Source organism: Rhineura floridana, chromosome 10 (assembly GCF_030035675.1).
Source record: "Rhineura floridana isolate rRhiFlo1 chromosome 10, rRhiFlo1.hap2, whole genome shotgun sequence".
Taxonomy (NCBI): domain Eukaryota; kingdom Metazoa; phylum Chordata; class Lepidosauria; order Squamata; family Rhineuridae; genus Rhineura; species Rhineura floridana.
The window spans coordinates 66,889,291-66,915,041 of record NC_084489.1 but is presented as its reverse complement, the minus strand read 5'-3'; the positions used below and the strand labels follow the sequence as shown (position 1 = coordinate 66,915,041).

Here is a 25,751-nt window from a genome sequence, read left to right as displayed (position 1 = left end):
AGGAGACTGAGATGATCTCAGTCTCTCTGTCTTTGACTAATCTTTTGACAGCCAAAGAGCTTTTATCATGTTGTTCTTATTGCCTTTTGGGAGAATCAATGGAGGGACTGCCTTCAAATCAATCCTGACTTATGGCGCCCCTATGAATAGGGTTTTCATGGTAAGCGGTATTCAGAGGGGGTTTATCACTGCCTTCCTCTGAGGCTGAGAGGCAGTGACTGGCCCAGGGTCACCCAATGAGCTTCATGGCTGTTTGGGGATTCAAACCCTGGTCTCCCAGGTCATAGTCTAGCACTCTAACCACTACACCACACTGGCTGTTCCTTAAATATATATCAACAGATTGCAGACTACCTAAAACCTTTTTTAACTTCATTTTGTACGCCATACCAGAATTTCAAATCATTCTCCTCTTGGCTTGATAGGGACTGTCAGAGTGCTAAGAGAACTTTGACTAAACTTTCCAGGCAGCACCTAACATTGAAAAAAGAAGTAGCTACCCAACAACTTACTGAATTCAGATCATTTTACAAACACCGCATGTGTTCAAAAAATCATGAACACAACAGAACTTAATGGGAGGCCTTGGGCCAAGCTGCTATAGAAAACAACAAGCGTAAGTGCTTGGATGTTGTTGCACATGGTCTGGCTGAAGCATGGGGGATTATTGAGACTCAGATTCCAGTCGATGAGTGGACCAATTATTTTCCTAAATTATATAACTCTTTATCAGTTTCCTTCCCATTTGTAGATCATAGAACTCTATCTGATTGGGACCCAGTAACCCCTTATACAGTTAAATCCCTGATTGGTTTGATTAAGCTCAATAAGGCCCCAGGTGAAAAATTTTTGCCACGAGAACTTTTTAAATCATTTCTGAACTGGTGGGCCCCTGTTCTTGCTAAATTGTTTACTGAGATTAATCTGACTGGACTAATTCCTTCTGGTTGGAAACTATCTGTATGTTATCCTATTTTCAAAAACGGTTGCCCTTCTCTTCCCCAGAATTACAGACCAATTAGTCTGCTGGATATCTCTTCTAAAAAATATTCTTCCTTTTTACTTAACAAGCTAGAGGAGTGGGTCTCTTCCAATTCAATTTTGTGTGAAGAGCAAGCTGGTTTTAGGAACTCTTACTCCACCATCGATCATTGCTATATTTTTTTCCATCTTATTGAGAAAACCTTAAATTCAAGACTCTATGCAGTTTTTGTTGACCTCTCATCAGCTTTTGTCTCAATTGACAGGAACTGCTTATGGTCCAAACTGCTTGCTCGTGATATAGATCCTAGGCTGTTGATGCTGCTCCAGAGTTTGCATCTAGATACTGTAGCTAAAATCAGAGTCGATAGGACTGGGCTTTTATCTGACCCTATCCCAATTAAGAGAGCCAGTGTGGTGTAGTGGTTAAGGTGTTGGACTACTACCTGGGAGACCAGGGTTCGAATCTCCACACAGCCATTAAGCTCACTGGGTGACCTTGGGCCATTCACTTCCTCTCAGCCTCAGAGGAAGGCAATGGTAAACCCCCTCTGAATACCGCTTACCATGAAAACCCTATTCATAGGGTCGCCATGAGTCGGGATCGACTTGAAGGCAGTCCGTTTCCTTTTCATCCCAATTAAGAAGGGTGTCAAACAGGGATGTGTTCTGGCCTCCCTCCTTTTTAGCCTTTATATAAATGATCTGGTTAAACTGCTTGGGAATTTGGCTGCATGTCCTCCAGCTATAGGAAATAGGAAGGTCAGTACTCTCTTATATGCAGATGACATGGATATATTATCCTTAACAAAGGGTGGCCTGAACCAGCAGATGGATTTGTTGGCTAAATATTGCCATCAGGAACAGCTCGTTATCAACTTCTCAAAAACTAAAGTGGTTGTATTTGGTAAGAGATCTATATTCAGTTGGTCAATTTTTAATAATCCTATCCAACAGACTAAATCATTTTGCAGCAAACCGCTTTTGGAAGGTTCACATGAACACTGTTGCTGCTAAAGCAAGATGTCTTGCTGGCGCTATTTTGAAATTCTTTTACACCAAGAGTGGGAAATTGGTTGTTCCAGCCCTAAAAATGTTTTTGGCTAAAGTTGTCCCTTCTATGTTACACGGTGTAGAGCTTTGGGGTCTTAGCCACTCACTAATTCGTGAGTTGGAGAAGGTTCAAATCTCTTTTTTAAAGGTTTTGGGCCTACCTGTTGGTATTCCTGCTGTTTGTGCAGAAGTAAGTTGGCCTTCAGTCCAGGCCAGAATACAGGTTCATCTCCTAAATTTTCACAACAGAATATTAGCTTTGCCATCCTTCCGACTGGTCTCCATTACTTATGGCTCACCCTTAAATGCCCAAAAGAGAGTTGCTGCTTTACAAACACTTGTTAGAGAATTTGATACTGACCTGACTGAGATTCAGTTCCTGTCTAAAGTACAGTTAAAGCTGTTTGTGTACAGGAGAGCTGCTTTAGCTGATACACTAACTATCCATTCTTCAAGATTCTCCAGGCTGTATTCATGCTTTAAAACAGACCATCAGAAAGCTAATTATTTAGAGGTAATTACTTTAGCTCCACACAATCGCTTTTACTGAGTTAAGGTTTAATGTCTTGCCTGCTGCCTTTCTCAATGGTCGTTATAAAAAACTTCCCTTAGAACACCTGTTTTGTGTGTTTGTAAAACAGCTATAGAGGATGTTGTTCATTATGTTACCCAGTGTCCTTTATATAAAGATCCTTGTGAGAAATTTCTGTCTGAATTTAGTCGTAGGAAAAATTTGTTTCACCAAGTGAGTTAGTGTGTTTTTTGTTATCGGACAAAGAAATATATATCTCATTGCGTGTTTCCTTATTTGCCCTGGCAGCTAGGAATTTAAGAGCTAAATTTGTGCCTCAGCTTTGAATTATCTATGTTTGTAATGGCATATTGCTAAACAAATAAAACAGGTATGGTATGGTATGCCATAGACAGCCATCTGTTGGGGATGCTCTAGGTCTGGGTTTCCTGCACTAACTAAGCAAGCAGTTTGACTTCATGGCCTACAATACACACACTGCCCCAGTGTCCATCTCTGACTGTAAAAAACAAAGGTTCTTTCTGTCTGTGTTTTGGGGGACTAAAAAAATTCAAAGGATTTCTGTTTGTTCTCACTTTGGGCCATTTATAAATTAAAGATCAAAGGCCTTAACAATTCTGATTTTTTTTGGTATTAAGTAGTTTATTAACTTTTTTTTAGTGGATAAAGCATGTAGATGAACAAGGCCGGTCATACTACTGCAACGCAGAAGGATCTCGGTCAGAATGGACACTGCCAAAAGTGAGTAGACAAAACAATGTTTCCAACTTTTTATCAAGAGCCAGAACTACTGCAGTTCATACAAATATACATGATTTTATCTCTGGACTATGTGTCATCATGTACTGTGCTGTATGGCAATCCTCTTGAAACTGATTTTGCAAGTTGTCTCAGTTTGTGATACGGCATTGAGGCCTGCTGTTAAAAGAAAAAGCCAAAAATCCTGCTCGGCCTTCCCAAGAATATAGGCACATCTGCATCCAAGAGGGTATCTGTAGGCTTGAGGGGGAACCCCAGGTTTTTTAGAACTACAAAATATCTTTATAAAAAAGTTCCCCAAATACCCAGTGAGGACTGAGAATGTTCAGTAGCCACTGAACATTGAGTCAGTTGGAAAAGAAAATGGTGAAAATGGAACTGACTGGCTGGAAATGGCCAGTGAAGAGGAGGGCATGGCTGTAGCAGTTTAGGAGACTTCAAAACTCTGCTGATCGGCTGGCAGGAGAGGCTAGCTGAGAGAGAAGGCAAGAAATGCAAATGGGGCAAGGAGGAGGACAGTTGTTTTTCCGTGTTTGTTCCTTTGCTGCCCTTCACTTCATTTCTCTCCTATCTTCCTTTCTGCAAGAGATAGTAAAAGAAAATGGAGAAAGTGTTGTTTAGGTATAAGAAGGTTAGAAGCAATCATTTCAGTGTCTGGGTAGGTCACTTCCTAGTTCACATTGAGAAAATATTTTTAAATGTTCCTAAGGACAGCTGCCCATAGAAATCAATGGAGAAATCCAAGATTTTAATATATTCACTCCCACACCTAAAAGGTAGCAGTTAGGCGAAGAGTTCCTGCTCTTTTTAACTCAGTGCATATTTAGTGTGAAACAGTATTTTTTTAAAAAACCTGCCAATGCAAATTCCAAAGTAATTGCAGCTCATTGTCTGCAAATTGCCTGTTAGGAAGGGCTGTTGCTGGAAGAGAGTGGCTTGTGAGTGCATTGTGGTGCACTGAATGCTGCAAGTTAGGCTCAGAGTGGCTTGTTACAATCCTGTAGTGTTGCTCAGAGGTACTGCAGATTGAGTTGAAGCTTACATAACAGCAACCCTGCCGTGTTTTTCTATTGCTGTTATCCCTGTGTTGCAGACTAGGCTGAGAGAGTAGTATGCAACAGGTCTGCAATACCTGTTCTACTTTATTGGAGGTCAGTGGGTTGTCACCGTGAGAGAATAACTTCTGGCAGCCCTGCAATGTAGTCCACTGTTACTGTTGCAGGCCAAAGACAGGGCTACATAAATTGCCCAGCCAGGCCAAATTCAGCACTCACTTACATACAGAAGTGTTACAAGGAATGGCTATTTAGAACTTTATGTGGATGTGAGAGTGTTTATTTGAGGAATATTGAGTGGCAAAGCTGTTCCAATTAAGAAAAGGCATGAGAGAGATCTGAGAGATGAAGGAATCCAGGAAACAGTTGAAAACTTAAGTTTTGTATGTCATTGTTTTCATATTATGGCCCCATATCCTTGAAGGCATTGGAAACATCTACTATCAGAGTTCATGTTGAAATCCTTTGCCAACAGTTGTGCATGCCAGTAAAATCCTTGACATCAACGTATATAGTGGCCTTCAAGTCTTTTGAACTGAAAACCTTGTACAATGTAGAACAATTGTAAAACAATCAAATCTTATTTTTAGAAGATGAGTTTGAGCTTTTGGTGCATTTGACTGAAATGTGTATTGAGGATATATTATGAGTCAATTTTGATATGATTGGATCGTTTTAACTTTAGTTATAGCATGAAAAGACTACAATTTGAGTAAGTATAGTTGGTCATAAATAAAGCCATTTTACTAAATACCTGATTTTGGGGAAAGGAGCAAAAGTTAGCAATTGTGTAAAATAACTTTTTAGTTACTTTGTTTCACTTCATTCCATTCTTCCATAAAGAACCCAAGGGCAGCATATACAGGGCTCCCCAGATGATTTCCTGTCCAGGAACTTCAGAAATGGAACTAAGTCACCCTCCTTCAGGCTGTTGTCTAGATCCATATCTCACTCTTCTGGAACATTAACATCACATTTGCCTCCACTTGGCAAGTTCATTCCTCCACATAATCTCTTGTTCATTGGTTTTGATTCTGTTCACACTACCACTTATGAGCTTTGGAATAGATGTTTGTGTGTCATTCTGGAAATCTTACCTTGGGCTCCCAACCACGGGACATTACTCTGTAAGTTCAGCATCAGTGGTCTTCAGTCATCTTTGTGCAGAGGTCCATTGTATTGTGAGGAAATCCTGTCATGTTACAACACAGACTGACAGGATTGATACCACGTAGATGATGAGACCCGAAATGTATAGGGGCAGGTTTTCTGTGGTTGTCTGCTGGCTTTCTTTAAAAATGACACAGGACTGGATTTTTCTCCCCAGTGACACTGGCAAAGTTGAATATGTATAATTTTTCTGACACTTTTCTTAATCCCTGCAGCCTTTTTGGATTCAATACTAGGCTTTGGGAATTGAAAATCTTTCATGAGGCACTACAACTAACACATTGTGGTATGATGCACATTAGCCAAACATCTGTCTCTTCCCTCTCATGTCCTTTCATCATGTGCTAAGCAAGACAGACTTGGACAGGAATAAGAAAGGAATCAGCTTCTCTGCTTCTGGCTTGAGGTGAAGGTCATACGCATCACCCAGCAGGCAACCCAGCTACTGATTATGGCCTTCAGATGTACTGGATCATTTAATGCCAGAAAAAAACACTTCACCAATTTGATCTGGGGGAGGTCTCAGTTATGCCACGCATTCCTGGGGTTGTCATCCATTTTCCCCTTATGCTAATTTGAGGACAGTCTTGAATATCTTTATCTGATTATCAATAACAATAGAGGAAGGTGAGAAAGTCTTCTAGGAAAATCAAGGCTGTGACATTCTGTGCTAGTTGCATTGGAATGAGAACAGCTTCTGCTGTTCTCTGGTGCTTTGTATTGGTTTGTCACCAGTGGATTTGGGAATAGATTTGGAGAATTAACTGAATGAAGTAGAAAAACCTTCATGCAGCTTTGTAGAAATAATGGAATAACCGTCTGTTGTTTGCATCTATTATTTTAAGTGGAAGTGCAATGTAATATTTTAGATCTAGTAAACAGAATTCTGTAATGAACTGTATGCTAAGAACCGTTCTGTGGAGGGGGGAAAGCATTTATAGAGGGGCTTGGCTTGCATCACAATAGATTATGATGATTTATTATCGTAGCCTGCTGGAATTGGACTCAAATGCCTTTGAATGGAATGGAAAATAATTTGTAACGCTATAGTATCAACTTTTTCTCCATTGCAGCTCCTGGCTTTTATCTTTTGTAGCATCAGTTTTGTAAAACTACTCCAAAACATTTGAGTGGCAAAATTATTCACTTCCAAGTATTGACTGCTTCAGTCCACTATGTGTAGATTGCTTGGACCAAATGTAAATAGGCCTAGTATGACATTACTGCCATTGCCATTCTGTGGGATCTTATTACAGATTTGATCAATTGCTTGGGTGAGTATTGTATGGGCAGGAAACATATTCTATGTGTACTATAGGCTCATATTCGGTCTACCTTCTGCAGCTATTCACAGCAGAGGGAGAGGATTAGCTGTGGATCTAATTGTCACTGGGGAAAACAGAGGGCAATTCACACACCACCTACTGCAGACAGGTGAGTCAAGGATGCTTACCCCATAATTTATGCAATACCAAAAAAACGTGAGTAAAATATTATCCCTCCCCGTGCAATTCTTAATCTGGCCTATTTATAAACAGATTAGAGAATAAGAATAGTATTCACCTTTCTTATTCCTTTTTCTTACAAACAACAATATAGCATATGGCTTCCTAACAGAAATTCCAGTTCTTAATTTTGACTGGGAGTACCTTTTCTACAACATGCATGTGCACTTATTTCCCCATATGACTGGTTCTTTTTCCTCCCAATATCAACTTCTTAACACAAACGTTTTGGGCATGAACAACAATGCAGATGGAGTTGCATGGGTTGAATTAATTCACAGAATGTTACTACCCAGCTCAGCATGATTTGGAATCCATTATACATGCTTGGGGTATTTCTTTTATTTCTCATAAGCAAAAAGATTGTAACTGACAAGAGTAAGAATGGTAATATTGCTCTGTCAATTTGTGCTGGTAAAAACATAGTAGTAAACATTACATAGCACTTCATATACATTGCATTAGTAATCCTTACAACAACCCTATAAGATGTTTTTATTATTCCATATGAGGGCTGAGACTGAGAGATGGTGACTTGGCCAGGCCATCTTGTGAACGCCTCTCTCAGCTCAAAACAAATCAGAGCCTTCTAGTTCATGTACCACACCTGCCTGTGTTGGTTCATGACTGGGATTTTGTTACTGAAACACTTGCTTGACAGTTAAGCTTTCTAATCTGGGTCCATCCTCTCTAGCACATGGTGACACATGTTTGAGTGGCAGTGCCATTATATCATCGTCCGTTAGAGTATGCACCTGTTCTGATTACAGGACTTGTGTATCTTGACAAAATTTCAGTCTTTATGTGGTTCAGTTACCTGACACAGTATTTCACATTTGTATAGTAATGGTGTGCTATCTGAGCGTGTACTATTGAAGAAACAAGTTTTTTTAAACAAAAAATGCAGCTGTCCAGTTTTACTTCTGCTCTGAAAGCTGACATATTGTATACTACGATTCTATTATAGAAACCCATAAAAGGACATTGAGCCATTAAAATAGAGACTTTTGGCTGTGTTCACTTCATATTATTACAAATGAGGATAAATGTACAGTAGAAACACAGGATCTGCTCTGTGGCAGCATCACTCATCCAAACTCATGGAAGTTGACAATGAAATTATACTTTTAAAATACACACACGTCCACATGTATAGTGCGCACACACGTGCGCGTGTGCGCACACACACACACACACAGAGTACATGGAACAGAATATACATTTTAAAGGTATCTATGAGAGAAAAGGTTTCCGAAGAGCTTTCACTTAGTTCTGGGGTTCCCTCTTGTTTCTACTTGCCTAGAGTGCATTGCTTTCTTTTGTAAGGGGGTAATGCTCAACGTGTAGCAACAGCAGTGTGATTACCTCCACTGGACTATATATAAATGGTCTGGATATATTCTGTGATGTGGTCTTTTGCCTTATTTCAGAAACTTTTTGAGGCTGCACTGAACACGAGGTTGAGGGCAGTGGGTGTCTGTCTCTCTTGTTTTGTAATGTTCCATCCTTTTAGAAGAACGTTAATGGATTGGATCTAAAGTTCCTATAAGTGGAAATTCACACTCGTGATGCTCTTGTTCCTATGAGAGGAAGGGGAAAGTGGGCAATTTTGCTGATTCCCCCTCCTTTTGAGGGTTGGGGGACCCTCTAGAACAGCATGGGAGGTGATGCTTGTTGCTAAAGAGGGAATTAATGGAAGGGCAATTCTGGATCCAACCTAATCTATTTCAAAGTGATATTTCATGTAGAGATTTTTTTAAAAAATTCCTCAAACGGAAGAATTGTAAATTATATGCAGTTTTACCTAGAAGGATTCCTTTTGGAAAAACATGAGTGTGTCTAGATTAATTTTTATAGTAGTCCTGTGGGGTATTAATAAAGGTTTTTGCCTGAAGTTTTAACAAGGGAGAATCCTGTAGTCAAAGGGATCAGGATAAGAAATGGTTGATAGCAATAGCAGAGTTAAAAACTTATTTACCTTTGAGAGGGCATTTTCATTTATAGCACCTAAGCTATAGAATAGCTTCCCAAGGGAGGGTTGTTGGGTCCCCTCAATGCCTGCTTTTAAGTAGGCTCTTAAGACCATTTTATTCTGACAGGCATTTTTTTAAAAAAATTAGAGCTTATGATTATATGGTTTTGAGTTTGCTATCTGCTGATGTAGATTTTTGTAACGTTAATTTTTTATACTTTGTTTTTGTAGGACCATTTTTAATTTACTTTGATACATATTTTCAATTATAAGCCACCTTGAGTATGTCTTATCATAGAAAGGCAGGATATAATTGCCTAACTGAATAGGGCTGCAATCCAATACATGTCTACTCAGAAGTAAGCTCCATTGGGTCCAATGGGACTTATTCCCAGGTAAGTGTTTATTGGATTGCAACCTTAATGCATTTTGTTTATTTATTTTTTATTAAATGTATATCCTGCCCTTCCTCCCAAAGTATTAATGTAATGTATTAATAAAGTATTAATGTAATGTAATGTAATATGTATTGCTGTAAACCGCCCAGAGAGCTTTGGCTATGGGGCGGTATATAAATGTAATAAATAAATAAATAAACACTTTCCAGTAACATATAATAATAATAATAATAATAATAAAATTTTATTTTTAGGTCGCCTATCTGGCTGAATGAACAGCCACTCTAGGCGGCGTACATAATTAAAATTTAAAATACACATATAAATACAATTATAACATATTCAATTTACCCACATCTGTACACTGTAGAATTAAAATTAACCAGGGATTCTGTATGCCCGCTGAAACAGCCATTTTTTAGTCCTTGGCGGAAGCCTACCAAGGAGGGGACATGGCGTAGGTCATATGGCAGAAAGTTCCAGAGGGTGGGGACCACAACCGAGAATGCCCTCTCTCTGGTCCGCACCAGTCTAGCTGTTTTAACTGGTGGGACCGAGAGAAGGTCTTGAGAGGCTGATCTCATCAGGCGGCATACTTGGTGATGCTGGAGGCGCTCCTTTAGATACACTGGACCGAAACCGTATAGGGCTTTAAAGGTTAACACCAACACCTTGAATTGGGCTCGGTAAACAACTGGTAACCAGTGGAGATCTTCAAGCACTGGGGTGATGTGATCCCGCCGGCGGCTATTCTTAATCAACCGTGCCGCCGCATTCTGTACCAGCTGTAATTTCCGGACCGTCTTCAAGGGTAGCCCAACATAGAGCGCATTACAGTAGTCTAAGCGAGAGGAGACCAGGGCATGCACTACCCGCGGGAGCAGATGGACCGGAAGATAGGATCGCAGCAAGTTAATATAGAAAGCCTCACTTGATTCTAATTCCTCACTTGAGAGAGGCTGCTGTGTATGTTAAAAAAGAAATTATTGATTATCTCTGGCTAAATATGGGAATGTTTTCAGCTAAAAATATGCATACAGTAATTTTATGTTAGCTGCCATTAACTAATATTTCCATGCACTAAATTGATGGGAAATAAACCTCTTTACAGTGTCGAATTCTCTTTATAGTATATTCTAATACAGATTGGAGTCATCCCTTGCTTGTTATGCATCCAAAATAGCATAACCAACACACAAGAGGGGGATGTGTATAACCTGGAGGTTTGCAGAATACAAAAAAATCTGTAGGGAAAATCCTTGAGGGAACAAAGCCCTGAAGGATCAGAGCGGCTTATGACAGCCCTGCAGTGTAGTTCACCTTTTAATACTGCAGCTCAGCCTCTATACGGTTTTACAACCACTCAAATGGAGCAGCATTAGATTCCCTTTGTAGTTTGGGGCCTGCATTTGAAGCTTACCACAACCTGCAACATTATTCCGTGCTTTTATCTCTACACTGCAGATTGGGCTGAGAGAATACTACACAACAACTGCAATATAAATCAGTGTTATAGGTTGGGGGTTTGTGTGGAGAGAAAGTATCTTCAGTTGGTTCTGCAATGTAGTGCCCTGTTAATATTGAAGACCAGAGGTGGGGCTATGTAAAGTATCCATTCAAACTTCCTCTCAGACCAAAGCAAGCAATTGATCACATGGAGAATCCTCATGTTCCCTTGGTTTGTATGCAAACTAGTTCAAACACCTTTAACATTGGGTTGTACTCAACTAAGTCATATTCATGAGCGGTCCATTGAAGTTAATGATCATGGTTACCTTAAGTCCATTGATTTCATTAGATTTATTCTTAAGAGTTCATATGCTGTAGGTTGCATCTAACTAAGACCCAAATTACTCCTCTCTTTGCTGCTAACTTTTGTTCTTATCACCCCTTCAGTCATATGCCAGGAATATATTGCAGTATTTTTATTGCAGGGACCCACTTGTTAAGTTCTAATACAGAGAACTGCTACAGTGTATCAATGATACATTATAAGCAAATATGCGTTTAGGTGGGCATTGTATGAAATAGGTAGTACCTTTTAAAACATCCGCCTTAGTCAGTGTCCCAGCTACATGAGCAGATGGATTTGTCATGTCTGTTACTGTAATACTTTTTATCCTATCTGCCTGTCTAAATTGCTATGTTACTGTTATATTATTTTGCCATTTCAGCTTACCGCCTTGACATTGTTTCTTCCTAATCATATTTCTAACTAAATTGCTTAAGCAGGGTGGTTTATTAAGGCCCTATAAACATCTACACTAATTTAGAGATGTGTATTTATCAGGGGTAAGCAGCTTACTCAGCAATCAGGGACCATATCTGAAATGTATACAAGCTCTTTATTTATTTCAATTTATATCCCTCTCTTCCTCCCGAAGGAGCCCAGAGTGGCAATCATATATCAGTGAAAAAGCATTGTCTCAGCCAGTGATTTCAGGGTTGCCAGGAATAATGTCTTTCAGCCATCAAATGCCTGGATAAACAGGGTAAACAGCCTCGTGTGTCTCCATCCCTGGTTCTGCATGGCTCCATCTCTGGCATGCTTTGACATACTGCTCCAGATTTAGATCCCCTTTGTCATGCATTATAAATATGTTTGTTGCATATTCAGATAGTTAGCTGGTAACCTAGAAATCCTATGTTTCTTGATGTTAGTGGATCCATAATCCTCTTTGAGAAAGTTCAAAGGTCAAGCAAAGTTCTGTTTGTAGCTGTTTGGTCAATCAGTAGAATCATTTTAGGACTAAAAGCTGTGACATGTAACAAAGTTCCAAGCCCTAGGCAAATTTCTGTTGACTATTTTAGAGAAAAGAGACAAAGCAAGTGGGGGAAATGTAGACTTTCTATTTGCAGTTGTGTACATGTAAAAATAGCTGGGCATGGATTACATGTGCTTCACTTGTTTTTGTTTCATTGCAAGTTTGATCACATTTACAGTGCATGGCTTTCCCCTCTGTTTTTTTATAGTATAATGCTTCACCTCGACAGCAAAGTGAGATAATTAAAAGCAGGAGTCTGGACAGGAGGCTACAGGAACCAATAGTTTTAACGAAGTGGAGGCACAGCTCGATTGTGTTGGACACTAATGACAAGGTAGGAATGTCTTAAAGAACACATTGGACTTTGATTTGTTGTCATGTATGTGGCACTGTATATTTTTCAACCATCACTGTGCACTAAAAATATAAAATCACTGGTACCAAATTATTAGGTAGTTGTTGATCCCTGTAGGCTACTTGTGCAGTCCTGTGTGCTGACTACTTAGAAGTAAGTCCTAGTGATTGCTCCCAGATAAGTGGGTGTAGGGCTACAGCCTGTTGTGTTTTCTGCAAACTCATCATTGCATCATACATTTGCTTTCTTTATGAATGTAGATTATTAAATTTGTGCTAAAATCAGAAACATAATTTATTTCAAATTTGCCACCATTGAAGCACACTTCACTATGACAGGCTGAAATTATTTTCTCCTGAAGAAGTCAGCAGGAGTCGCTCATTTTATGGAATCTCAGACAAAACCTGGCCTGTACCCTTGACAGTGGAGTTGTCAGAGTCTGGAATTGAGGCCCCACCTCATATGCATCCACAATGGCAGTTACTTTTACTATCTTTCACTGAATTCAGTGGCCTGATTTGCAAGTCACGAAAAGTTGTGGTTGAACGACTTCCGGGAAGGGTGACTTAGCCTGTGCCTGCTCTTGAGACGGGCTCCTGCCTCAAAAGAAGCTTATTCAGATATATCAGTCAGATTTTTTCTTTTTTTGACTGATTAAACTTCTCCCGGGTAGGGAGAAACGAAGAGATTAACCTCAAAGCCTATTTTTGTTGGGACGACCAGATCTCATTAATTTATGGGACGAGGTCCAGCCGACGAAGGTGGGACGGATTTTTAACAACAAGCTCTATCTGGAAAAGCGAACGTTCATCTTATCTTCTAAGAGAGAACGCACTAACAGGCAAGCACCCTTCTTTCTATATTTTTCTTTTACTTGACTTAAATTGTTGCTGTTTAAAAGAGATTTGCCAGACTGATCGGTTTTTGACATCTCACTGGGGAGCCATAACTTCTCTCTGCTACTCACTAATTAATAGCTTATCTCTGTTTTTGTTGCAAAAAGCTGTCCTGGATTTGCATTCTAAAGATATACACAGAAGAGGGATTTCTATTCCAGATTTTTATTTTGAAGAATATTATATTGTCTGAGACTACTCTCTTTTTGGTCTATTTTATTTTGACGAATCTGTTTTCTGACGACCGCCATTAATTGTTTCGATCCTGGGAACTGCATTTTGTTTACTTTAGCATGGAGAGATAAGGCTGTCTGCTCTGTTTATACTGTGATGTCACCAAGTTTGGAGTATTAACCCAATTGTTGCTGAAATAAGAAGTGGTTTTCCTATATTTTTCTTTTAAAATGGCAATTAAGAAAGTGGCTGAGAAGCTGGAAATAACTATGTTTCAGAAAATAATGGATGAGATTGAGATAACGAAACAAAACCTGCGACAGGGTTGTAAGGAGCTGAAAATTGAATTGAGTAAAATGAAGCAGGAGATTAAAGATATAGGGGTCCCTGTGAGAGAGGTGACCCTGGAAGGGGTCCCTGTGAGAGAGGAGACCCCGGAGATTGGAACAAACGTGGAACAGGAAAAAGATTTGGAGTCTATGGACTTTAGAAACAAAATTTATTGTTTGGAGACACAGGAGACTGGAACAGGGGTCCCTGTGAGAGAGGAGACCCTGGAGACTGGAACAGGGGTCCCTGTGAGAGAGGAGATCCCGGAGATTGGAACAAACGTGGAACAGGAACAAGATTTGGAGTCTATGGACTTTAGAAATAAAATCTATTGTTTGGAACTCAATGTTATCTCTGAAGAAATTAATGAAGATTCTAGAGATAAAGTTATCAATGGCATGGATAATCTTCTGGACTGGAATGATGTGATGGAGCCCAATATAGAGAAAATCTATGGAATTAACTGCAGCCATGTGACAATGGAAAAACTTTCAAGAGATGACCCAGTGTATTTTGAAAAAAAGAACAGAGATATGATTTTACAGCAGTATTTCAGCAACCTATTCAGAATGGATGGCAAGAAAATATTTGGGATAGAGGTAATTCCCATCAGACTCTTACTATATGACTATGGCTTTGACAGCAAGATTATTATGGAATACTGATAATGGAAGATTGGATACTGAAATTACTGGACTTAACAAGACTACTGAAGATGGAAGATGGAAAATGGAACTAATAGGGATAATAGAACAATGGCTACTGAAATTACTGAACTTAACAGATTCTGATGTGATGGATTAATTGAAATGTTTATTTTGACTATGGTTATGACAACAAGATTATCATAATTAGTAATGAGATGGATTAATCGATATGCTTATCTGGAAAAAAAAATTGATAGATATATTTCTTAAAGAATTGAAACCTCTCTTTGACTTTTTGTGGAAAGAATAAAGTAATGTTTATGAGATTTGATGATTAAGTAAGATAACTACTGGAGGAAAGTGATTTTATAATATGACTTAAGAGACAGGATTGTTATATATTATAGACTTATAACTGATTTGATCTTTGACAAATGGGAAGTCAATATTTTACTCTTTATTTTTTATTTTTGTTTTTTTTTTCTTTTTTTCTTTTTGTTTAACTATTTTTGATTTTGTTTTTTGTCTTTGAATGTTTTATGATTTTGTCTTGTATGTTTTATGAAAATCTGAATAAAAATTATTGAAAAAACAAAAAAAAGAAAAGAAAAGTTGTGGTTGAACACAATTTGCAGGAGCTGGAAAGAGCTTGAGTGAGCTTCAGGTTCATGTGGTCCTCCCGCCCCTCTGTTCCTCCCGTGTGCCAGGAGGAGTAGTTCAGCACTGTTTATTTTTAGTTTCCCATAATCTTATTACGTGGTATTATAGGTTAATAACAAAGTCTGGACAGTTTCAAAACAAGCCAACTTCAGATCATGGGTCATAAAACTGGCACATTAAACTAATTTGAGTTTGTTATAAGACATGATACCTGGTTTGTGTGCAGTGGGGAGCCAATACTCAGTAAAAATGAAAATAAACACACAGTCTGCCTCCTGGCCCCATGGAAAGTGTGTGTGTGGGGAACACACAAGCGCAAGCTTAGCTCAGACTCATTCCTTGAGATATCTTAGTGGTAGACCATAAGAGTGTCAAAAATCATTGCACCTCATAGTGATAGGCACTTTGTTATTCTGAAACAAAGAAATGCACTGGAGTGGGTGCGGAGGAGCTTGCAGCATTAAACTGTTAATACAGACCAGACAGCCTGATACTGTTACTGTTATACTACAGTACCATTACCTTGCAGAACACCTCTTCTGAAATGAACCTACATGGAACCTGAAGTCATAATCAGAGGCCCTTTTCTATGTGCCCCCTCTGAAAGAATTTCAAAAAGTGGTGGCAAGAGAGAGGGTCTCTTTGGTTATGCCTCTCTGTTTGTGAAATGCTCTCTCCAGTGAGGCTTGCCTGGTGCAAACATTAAGAACTTTACTGAATAGCAGTTGCTGGAAACCGCAGGAGGGGAGAATGCTGTTGCATCCAGGTCCTGCTTGCGGGCTTCCCCCAGGCACCTGGTTGGCCACTGTGAGAACAGGATTCTGGACTAAATGGGCCACTGGCCTGATCTAGCAGGCTCTTCTTATGTTCTCCTAGGCATTTAACTGTTAACTTTCATATGTTCTGCTGGATGTGTAAATTGCTTTGTTTTGTTCTAGTTATGATATATGCATCTTCTTGGGAGGCAGTGGTATTGCTTTTAAAATTATATTGACAAATTTGCCGGTTGCTGTTATCTCTATTCTTTCTTTTTTTTTTTTTTCAATTAATTTTTATTCAAATTTTCAAAACCAAAACAATACCAAAAAAAAACACAAATCAATAACTAATACAATAAAAAAAAGAAAAGAAGAGAAAAAAATATAAAAATATTGACTTCCGATTTGTCATAGTTCAGCTGTAAATCTATAATATATAACAAACCTATCTCTTAATAGATTATAAAATCACCTTCCTCCAGCGGTTATCTTAATTGGTTTCAAATCTCATTAACATCATATTTTAATCTTCCACAAAAAGTCAAAGAGAAGTTTCCAATCCTTGAGATATATATCAATCAATTTTTTTCCCCTAAATAAACATGTCAATTAATCCAACTCATCAAGTCTACTAAGTCCAGTAATTTCAAATCGCTCTTCTGTCTTTATCCGTATTAGGTCCATCTTCCATCTTCCATCTCCACGCATCCAAAAATCTTACTGTCATAGTCATATAATAAAAGTCTGATAGGAATTTCCTCCATCACAGATATTTTCTTGCCATGAATTCCGAACATAACACTGAAGTATTGCTGCAAAGCCGCATCTCTGTTCCTCTTTTCCACATGATACACTAGCACATCTCTTGAAGATTTTTCCATTGACACAAAACAGGGATTAATTCTGTTAACTTTCTCCATTTCAAATTCCATCAAATCCTTCCAGTCCAGGAATTTTTTTGAACCGATAATATCTTTATCTCCAATCTCTTCAATTCCTTCAGGGACAGCGCTGAATTCCAAACTATAATATTTGTCTCCAGGATCCGTCAGAGCCAGGAAATCCAAATCTTTTTTCATGTCCATATTTAATCCAATCTCCAAAGTTTGAACCTTGCCTTTAATTTCTCTTTCATCTTTTTTTGGTTTTCCAGATCTATCTTTATTCTCCTTTCTCATAGAATCCTGAATTTCTTTCAGCTCCTGTCTCATTTCGTGAAATTTAATTTTCCACGCTTGTCTATTATTTCTCAGTTCTTGTTTTATTGACTTAATCTCATTCATTATTTTCTGAAACATGTCTAAAGATAAAGTCCCTTCTTGTACATCCATAATCTTCTTAATTGTCATTCTTAAAGCCAAAGGAACAAAACTCCTTCAATTTTCAATGTCCCAAGCAAAGAGCAGTTTATTTCTTTATCCAGTTACAAAGGAGTTAATCTTTCCAACCAACTGACATCACACGCTAGACAGTCCTTATCTCTTATATGCCCAGAAGTGCAAAAACAGCTTTAGTTCACAGCGTCCAAATAACTAGTAGCAGAGAGAATGAGCAGATTCGTCAAAAAAAAGAGATCAGGAAAAATAGTCCCATGCATATATTACACAAAAGTCTTATAAATCAAAAATATTTTTCTTATCTCTTCCAATCAGAAATACCTCATCCGTTGTACTCTTTAAAATGCTATTTTCCATATCAGCTTTTTGCAATAAAAGAAAGATAGGCTATTTTTGTTTTCTTCCCCCTTAGTTCCGTGAGTAAAGAAGGAAAGTCGTAACTCACCTAGGTTATCTTAATTGCTGTTACTTTGACAAATCTCTTTAGCTGTATAGATAAGAAAATGGTAAGCATAGACAGGAGGATGTTTGCCTGCTAGTCTGTTGTTCTTTAAAGAAAAAAAACGGGTCACTTATTCAGCTGAGCTGGCATAGAAATCCTCGCTCCGTCTGAGCAGCTGGAAGCCTTTCTTTGGCAGATAATTCTGACGAATTCCAGACTCCCACAGTCACGACAAAGCTATGTGGGAAATCTCACATTTCTTCCTTATCCAGAAGAAATTATCCCCAGTCAGAAAAGACCCTTCTGACTGAATTTATAGCTGAAAAAGTTTCATCTAAGACGGGAGCCCGTCTCAGAGCTACACAGGCGGAGGGATCCTCCTGGGAAAGTCGCTGTTATCTCTATTCTTGTATATTTTTATACTGTTTGAATTTTATAGTGTAAGTAACCTCAAGATATTTTAGGATCTAAGAAATTGAAATAATAATGATAATAATAATAACCACAACCAGATTCTCTAGTGCAGCCTTTCCCAACCAGTCTGCCTCCAGACGTCGTTGGACCACAACTCCCATCTTCCTGACCATTGGCAATGCTGGCTGAGGCTGATGGGAGTTGTGGTCCAACAACATCTGGAGGCACACTGGTTGGGAAAGGCTGCTCTAGTGGATGTTACATTCAAAAGAATCTGGCCAACAGGGATTAGGATATGCAAATAGGACCTGCAACAAAATGTTGCAGTGTGGAGCTCTTGTGTACATTGTTGCAGCCAGCCTACCATGCCCTCCTCCAAGATAATTCATTCTCTCTTCCATCTGGTTTCCATTCCCCGCTCTTCCCATCAGTTGGTATTCTGTGCCACTGAGCAAACTCAAGATATTCTGGGGTCCCTCCCTTAGGGGTTTTTGCATTTCTGCAAACTTCAGGGCTCTGCCAAGTTTTCTGATAATCTCCTTGTGTATGAGTGGTTTGATTTTGACTACATAAGCACTGACACCCATACCTGAACATCAGACATACAGGAAATTATTTTTAATGCCCAAATTTACAAATGTTTTCAGTACTAAAAAAACTGAACCTTAAACCCAAGAGTTTTGCATAGAGATAGGTATGCACCCTTAACCTGTCCTCAAACTTAGAGAGAATTTCTAATAAAGTAATAGTTACCAGCAGTGTAGTACCCTACATAGGAAAAGATACATCACTTCCAAGCAGTTTTTTATATTGGGTATCCCTCCTGAAATTGTATTCAAGTTTTCAATGAGTTATCATCAGCTGCCTTCAGGAAAAATGCCTGTAATTTTTTTCTAACTTCCCATATCTTTTGACGTTTATCAGATTTTGGTGGGGGTTGGAATGCCTAATTTATGCTTCATTCAAAAGCTTGACTCTCTATAAAGGATGCAAATCAGTTTTGATTAGAAGACATTGGGATATACATTATTTTAAAACATTTCTGATAACAGAATCTATGAAACCGTAATTATATATTAAAATAGTTCTTGTATTTTTACAGTTGCCAACTAATTCTTCTGAACCTCTCTTGCCTAATCCTGCATATTTGTTCCCAACACACCAGGAGCAAGTTAGTATCTGAAACATGATTTATTTATAGACAATATTAGTAGATAAATTGTGCAAGAGAACCCATACAAGGAAAACTAATGAATAGAAGGATTGCTTTAATTTGTACATAATTGTCATTGTCTTTCCAGTGTCTCAGTACACATTTTCCATAATTATGTCCAAAGTCTGTAAATCTTATGGAGATTGTTTTATTTCTGTGTTATAAATATTTAAATGTCTTTATTTCTTAGGATTCTCTAGTTGCTTCAAAGACTACTCTTTCTGAAAATGAGCTTTCTCCTTCCTCACCAAAGCATCAAGTTACAGTCAGTATAAATATTGTAATACTCTCTCTCTCTCTCTCTCTCTCTCTCTCTCTCTCTCTCTCTCTCTCTCTCTCTCTCTCTGCTGAATTCACCAATTTGAAGCAAATCTGTTGTTGTTAATGTATATTGACTATTGTTATACTTCACACGTCAAGTGACTTTTGAGCCACTTCTTCTTTTATCTTATCTCCTCTTATCATCACATCACCTTAAAAAGCATCTAGACTAGAGCAGTAGTTAGAAGATGCATGCCTTCTGAACACTTGTAAGATACACAGGGGTCCAGTCACGTCTCCAGCATTGTTCAGCCAGTCAGTTTCATAGGAGCACTGTTCTCATTGTACTGTGTGCAAATAGGTCAATGGAAAATGGAAGAAGTAGACTTTTTCAGCCCTTGGTAAATGAGGCAGTTTTTCCTTTATTGAAGTAGTCTGTTTGTTCCTAAACCATCAATAAACACAATACTATATTGCAGTCACTGGGGAATCTTCTTTCTATCCCGTGACCCTCTTACTAGCAGTTCCTCACACCTTGACAGTTGTGTTGTGTTACATAGGAAGAGTATGTAATGTCAATCTTATGCCCAGTCTTATAAAATGCTCTTCTATGTTATTACTTTAGACCAGGAGTTGGGAACCCATCAGCCCTAGCCAGCATGGCCCATAGGAATCATAGCAGTTGTAGTTCAAAGGTTCCACACTCCAACTTTACATAAAATAATATTAATCTGTTCTTCAGAGCGATAAACCACATTATGTATTTTGATTTAGGCTGTTACAATTCTTACCTCATAGTTGGAGGAAAGAATTTATAAAAATGTACATGGGAACATAAATATTTTCTTAATACAGAGACAACAGACTTGGTAGAAAGTCTAAATGGATTTCTTATTTTAAAAACGTATTCAGCATCTAAATTTTTAGCATGTGATAAATACGAATTGTGTAGATGGGATGAATAACTAGGTGTAGATCTGCCAGTTTGTGCTGACTTGTTCAGCAAACAGAAATTATAGGAAGGAACTCTGCTCATTATAGCTAAACTGTTAAGTAGTGCTTCTGATATTAGGGATATAGAAATGTTTTTAGGCTACAAATAAATATATGTAGGCAGGTGGGTTATATCAGTAAAAAAAATGTTCTGGACTAGTAACATTTTAGACTTTGTTAAAAAGCTGGTTTAACAATTTTACCCTGCAATCTAATCTTATCTGGGAGTAAGTCCCATTGAATTCAGTGAACTACTTCTGAGTAGATGTGTGGGTTGAACTGTTAACTAAAGTTCAGAGAGCCATATTTATGCAATTCAGGTATCAGCCATTTATCTCTTCTTAACAGTATTTGTAGAAGGAGGAAGATTATTTCCTCATGGAAAGGAACAGAGAGCAGTGTTGATTTATTTATTTTACTTTATCTCCCACCCTTCCTGCCAGAAGGGGCCCAGGGTGGCAAACAAAAACATTAAAAGCACTTTAAAACATCTTAAAAACAGAAAAAACTTTAAAACATTAAACCAAAACATATTTTAAAACATTAAAAACATTTTAAAAAGCAATTCCAGCACAGATGTAGACAAATAAACCCTGAATTTCTGTTTGTTCTCTTCCCCAGGACCAAGAGAAGTATGGATTATTAAATGTAACAAAAATCACAGAAAATGGAAAAAAAGTTCGGCAAGTATCACCATAACCTTTTTAGGTTTTGACATTTGGGACTTTTTACTTTGGTCAGGTTAACATTTCAGATCATCAGAGCAATATATGGTTGCAAACAGGTTACTTGTCAGCACATCTATATTAAAATAAGCCTCATTTATTTCAGAGAAACAATGGAATTGATCAGCATTTTTAAGACATTAGATTTTCATTAGACATTTTCTCATGGAAATAGGATGAAAATGTCATGTGTATTGTTTCAGTGGTATTAGTTGAAAAGCCAATCTGTATTGGTTCTTTTTGTAACTTTAAGAATTATTGACTAAGTACTTTCATGCACTTGAGGCATTCACTAATAGGGAAAAAAACACCTTGTGGTTTAGGAACGTACCTACAGCCAACAAATATTTCTAACAAACTTTAAAAAGCAGGGAAATTGGGCAGCTATAGTGAATGCACCAGGGGAGCAGGAGACCTGACCTCCTCTCTGAGATATTGTACTGCCCTACAAATTTGTCAAAATGCAAACACCATTTGGGTCGGTTTTTCCCAGTCCAATCCACTTCCTGTGTAGCTTGGAATAATTTGGTAACATGTGCCTCTGAACATATGTGAGTGGTGGCAACACCTGCAAGCAGCCCAAATAACAGAAACAAGACAAATTGTGCTTGCATTTTGACAAATTTGTAGGGCAGTACAATATCTCAGAGAGGAGGTCAAGTCTCCTGCTCCCCTGGCGCATTCACTATAGCTGCCCAATTGCCCTGCTTTTTAGAGTTTGAAAGAAACATCTGTTGGCTATAGGTACATTCTTAAACAGCAAGGAAGGGGGGGAGGAGATTGGGTAGGTGGGGACTGGGTAGAGGGGAAGCCCCTTTCCTTTCCAAAAGGAAAACATTGTGAAAAGTATCATTTTTCAGCTTCCCCCCCACCTTTTTATTCTACAGCAGGCACATGTAGTCTCCCACCCAAATTTAAACCAAAGCTGTCCCTGGCCACATCCACACCAGACTTTTCACTTTACACTTTCCTTTTAGTGGTTTGAGCAAGCCATATTGGCCTTTTATCAATAGTAGATATATCTATAAATACAGTAATACAAAGGATCATTAGTCAAGCACAATTTGACAATCTTAGTACATGACAAATGTACTTTACTGTATACATATGTCTGCCTCTCCTACAGAAAAAATTGGATGTCATCATGGGCTGTATTACAGGGACCCTCATTATTGTTTACCAAGACTCAAGGAGGTGGGACTAGCTGGGTAAGTACTTGATGGTTATAATATTTTCCAACTCCTCTCTTCTCCCCCTCCCCCAACCATGTGGAGAGCCCAGCCTTGATGGGGCATGACCCCTGGTGCCGGGTGCAGATGGTTAGTCTGCCTGGGGCTGTGCGCAGAGCCACCTGGTTGGTTGGCTTTCGCGCCTTTCCCTTTCTCCCACTCATTGCGGGGCTTGGTGGCACGCACCCATTGGTTTTAGTGTGGGCTTTGCTGGTTGCCACTAGGGGGCCACACAGGAATTTTTTCCTTCCAGATGTCCTTTTGACAGGGAGGTTGTTTTGCCTGTGTCACACTGGGGATCAATGATGGGTTGGAGTGATTTTAAAAAGGTTTGGCAGGGTCAGTGCAGGATTAGGGAAAAAGGGGGTAAGTGGAAATAATTTGGTGAGAACCTTGAGGCACCTTCTAGAAGATGAAAGGGGGCTTCCTCAGACCTATCCATCAAAGCCTCAAGGCCAGATGCTGGGAACAGGAGCCCTCCATGAGGACTGCCCAGATCACAGACTCGATGTCTCAAGGCTGGAGTCAGGGGTGAAATGGACATAATTCCCTAGGCAAATATAATGCGCCGGCAATGAAGGCTAGGAGTAGCTAGTTCACTACTCTCTGACCTAGAGCCAAGGTTACTTGCTCAAAAAACTGAGCTGCTGGAATTAAGTTCTGTAGCACCCAGATTTATAGGGGCCCACACTGATCTTTTAAAATTATCCAGGTCCCCTCCGCAGATCTCAATCTCAAGGATTGGCTTAATCCAGTTTTCATTTTCTATTATTTGCTTTAATTGGTCTAATGTGATTTAATTCGTTAATTGGCATTAATAAATGTTGCCCGTTCTTAACCCATATGCTTGTGTCTGCCTCATCATTTTGAGTGGGTCTGGGTGCAAATCCCTATTGTATCTAATAAAGATTTGCCCTCTATTCCTTTATCTGTTTGGAGAGATTTATAGAGGGCCATGGAGTTTCCACTTACCAGCTCCAAATTGCTCGCTTACTCTCATGAATGCATTCATAAACACCCAAACTAAGTGCAAGCAAACAAACTGTAGCTAAATGCAGATAAATTTAAATATGGAATACCAGCACAGTCATTTGATTGAGGTTAAGCCTCCCTTGATCATTGAAGTTTGCAATATATTTAATTGTTAAGTTTGGACAAGATTCAAACTAACAGATCACAGCTTTTAGATTAGCCACTGTAGTTATAGCCAGGAAAGTGCTTCAAAAGCTTCTGCCTAATAAGGAGGCTGTGTCCTTTTCTTCAGATTTGGACACAGCAACAGTTATTAATGTCCCTATGTGGTCCTCTTTTAGAAACCCTGCACTGGATGTTCCACCACCTGAGTTGACCAAGGCTATGGCCTTTTCTTGGTGGTGTCCCCATCTTTGGAAGTTCCTTCCCAAAGATATGAAAATGACAACATGTTTACTGTTTTCTAGGAAACAAGCAATAACGTTCTTATTTTATTGGGTATTTGATAGGTAATTTGTTTTTACTGCTGCTTACTGCTTTTTAACTTTAATGCGTTTTTATGCTTACGAATAATTTTGTTTATGGTATGAGCTGCCTTGTAGTCTTAAGTTGAAGGCAGGGGAAGATACCTGTATTATAAAGAATTGTAATCTTAATGGTGTTATATGGACATATCGCAACACTTTAAAGCTCTTAAGGGCCATGCAAGCTCCTGTCCACTACCAGGAGATTAACTGTCACAACTGATGTCTCTCTCTTCATTCTCCTCCCATTCATTCCCCATCAAAGATGGAAAACTTCTTGACAACTGGGCCATTGTCTAGCAACAAGCTAATGGCAATATCCCCCTTTCCCCAACCCACCCTGCATTTCCTGGATGGTGGGAAGAAATAGACAGCATTCAGCCTAAAAAAGAAAGAGAGGCAAGAAGATGAGGAAAATATTGTGTTCAAAACATCCTGAAACTTTGCTACCAATATATTTTTTTTAGCTAGTGACCATATGCTGCATTCAAACTGTGTATATGGTGGTGGTGAACGGTGGAAGAACTATTCAGCCTTGTGATGATAATGCCTTTGGTACATCAGCCCTCTAAAAAAAGAAGTCAACAATTTTCGTTTTTTTCTCTAGAAGTTTGGGGTCAACCAATCTAAGCCAGAATTTACAGTAGATCTTAGAGGCGCATTTATCGACTGGGCTTCAAAGGAGAAATCTAGCAAGAAGAATGTGATTGAGGTGACCTTTTCCCCTTTTTTGTCTCATTTTATTTTTGGTGCTTAACTTGACTGTAGAAGAAAAGGGTACTGAGTCAGGCATTTTTTTTAAAAAAAAAATCTTAACAGTAAAGGTGTAGACGTCTTAGAAGTGTTGGCTTTTCTTAGGGTTTTCTCTTACTGCTTTAATGTGGGGAGAAACAGACAAAAAGCAAGTCTTGATTATTTTAGAATAGATGGGTTGTATTATAATAATTATCCTAGTAATGGCATATTTTGGAGGAACACATAAAATAGGTACTTTAGTTCTAATGCCCAGGTTTCTTTTATTTTAAAGCTGAAAACACGGCAAGGAACTGAGTTATTAATTCAATCGGATAATGACATTTCTGTTACTGAATGGTTTAAAGTCCTTAATTATGCTGTCAGTAATCAGGTATGTACTTAAATTATAAATTCTTCTCCCCACACACATTACTGCTGACACCACCACCACTCCATTTCTGCCTTTGCTTGACTGTTTGACAAATACGTCAGCCTGAAACAACCAATTAAAGCAATAGCTTGAACCACAATATAGAAATGAAGCAGCACTTGTTCTGGAATATTCAGGGAAACAGTGGCTGAGGCAGCTTTTTCTGTTTGACAGCAGATGAGAAAGGTAAACTCACTTTGATGCAATCTCTCTGTGCAGTATGGGTCAGAATTCTGGATTAAAATTAATGTATTACTACAGGAACATACTCTACAGCTAGAAACACCATATAAAAGAATCTGAATAAATGTTAAAGAGAAGTTACATACATTCTGTGTATTAATTGCAAAGTGATTTTACTGTGCTTTTTGTTTTGTTATCGGCCAGGATAATTGAATAACAGAGAAGGAGGAGACAGAGGAATGTTTGAAGCAATAAGTACAATGCTGGTTTTATGAAAAAAGTC

General features: G+C 38.6%; 1 protein-coding gene across 9 annotated transcripts in view; it reads left to right on the top strand.

Moving 5' to 3' along the window:
- ARHGAP12 (Rho GTPase activating protein 12) overlaps positions 1 to 25,751 on the top strand; it is a 100,115-nt gene that overhangs the window by 52,622 nt on the left and 21,742 nt on the right. For 4 of the 9 annotated variants that reach the window (XM_061587270.1, XM_061587278.1, XM_061587269.1 and 1 more), the window contains 8 exons: positions 3,227 to 3,307; positions 12,399 to 12,524; positions 19,306 to 19,374; positions 19,607 to 19,681; positions 21,292 to 21,353; positions 22,522 to 22,603; positions 24,728 to 24,832; positions 25,148 to 25,246. In XM_061587270.1, the coding sequence (XP_061443254.1) occupies positions 3,227 to 3,307; positions 12,399 to 12,524; positions 19,306 to 19,374; positions 19,607 to 19,681; positions 21,292 to 21,353; positions 22,522 to 22,603; positions 24,728 to 24,832; positions 25,148 to 25,246 (699 nt within the window). The remainder of the gene's footprint in view (positions 1 to 3,226; positions 3,308 to 12,398; positions 12,525 to 19,305; positions 19,375 to 19,606; positions 19,682 to 21,291; positions 21,354 to 22,521; positions 22,604 to 24,727; positions 24,833 to 25,147; positions 25,247 to 25,751) is intronic. The other 5 variants (XM_061587273.1, XM_061587277.1, XM_061587272.1 and 2 more) reach the window with 3 other exon arrangements.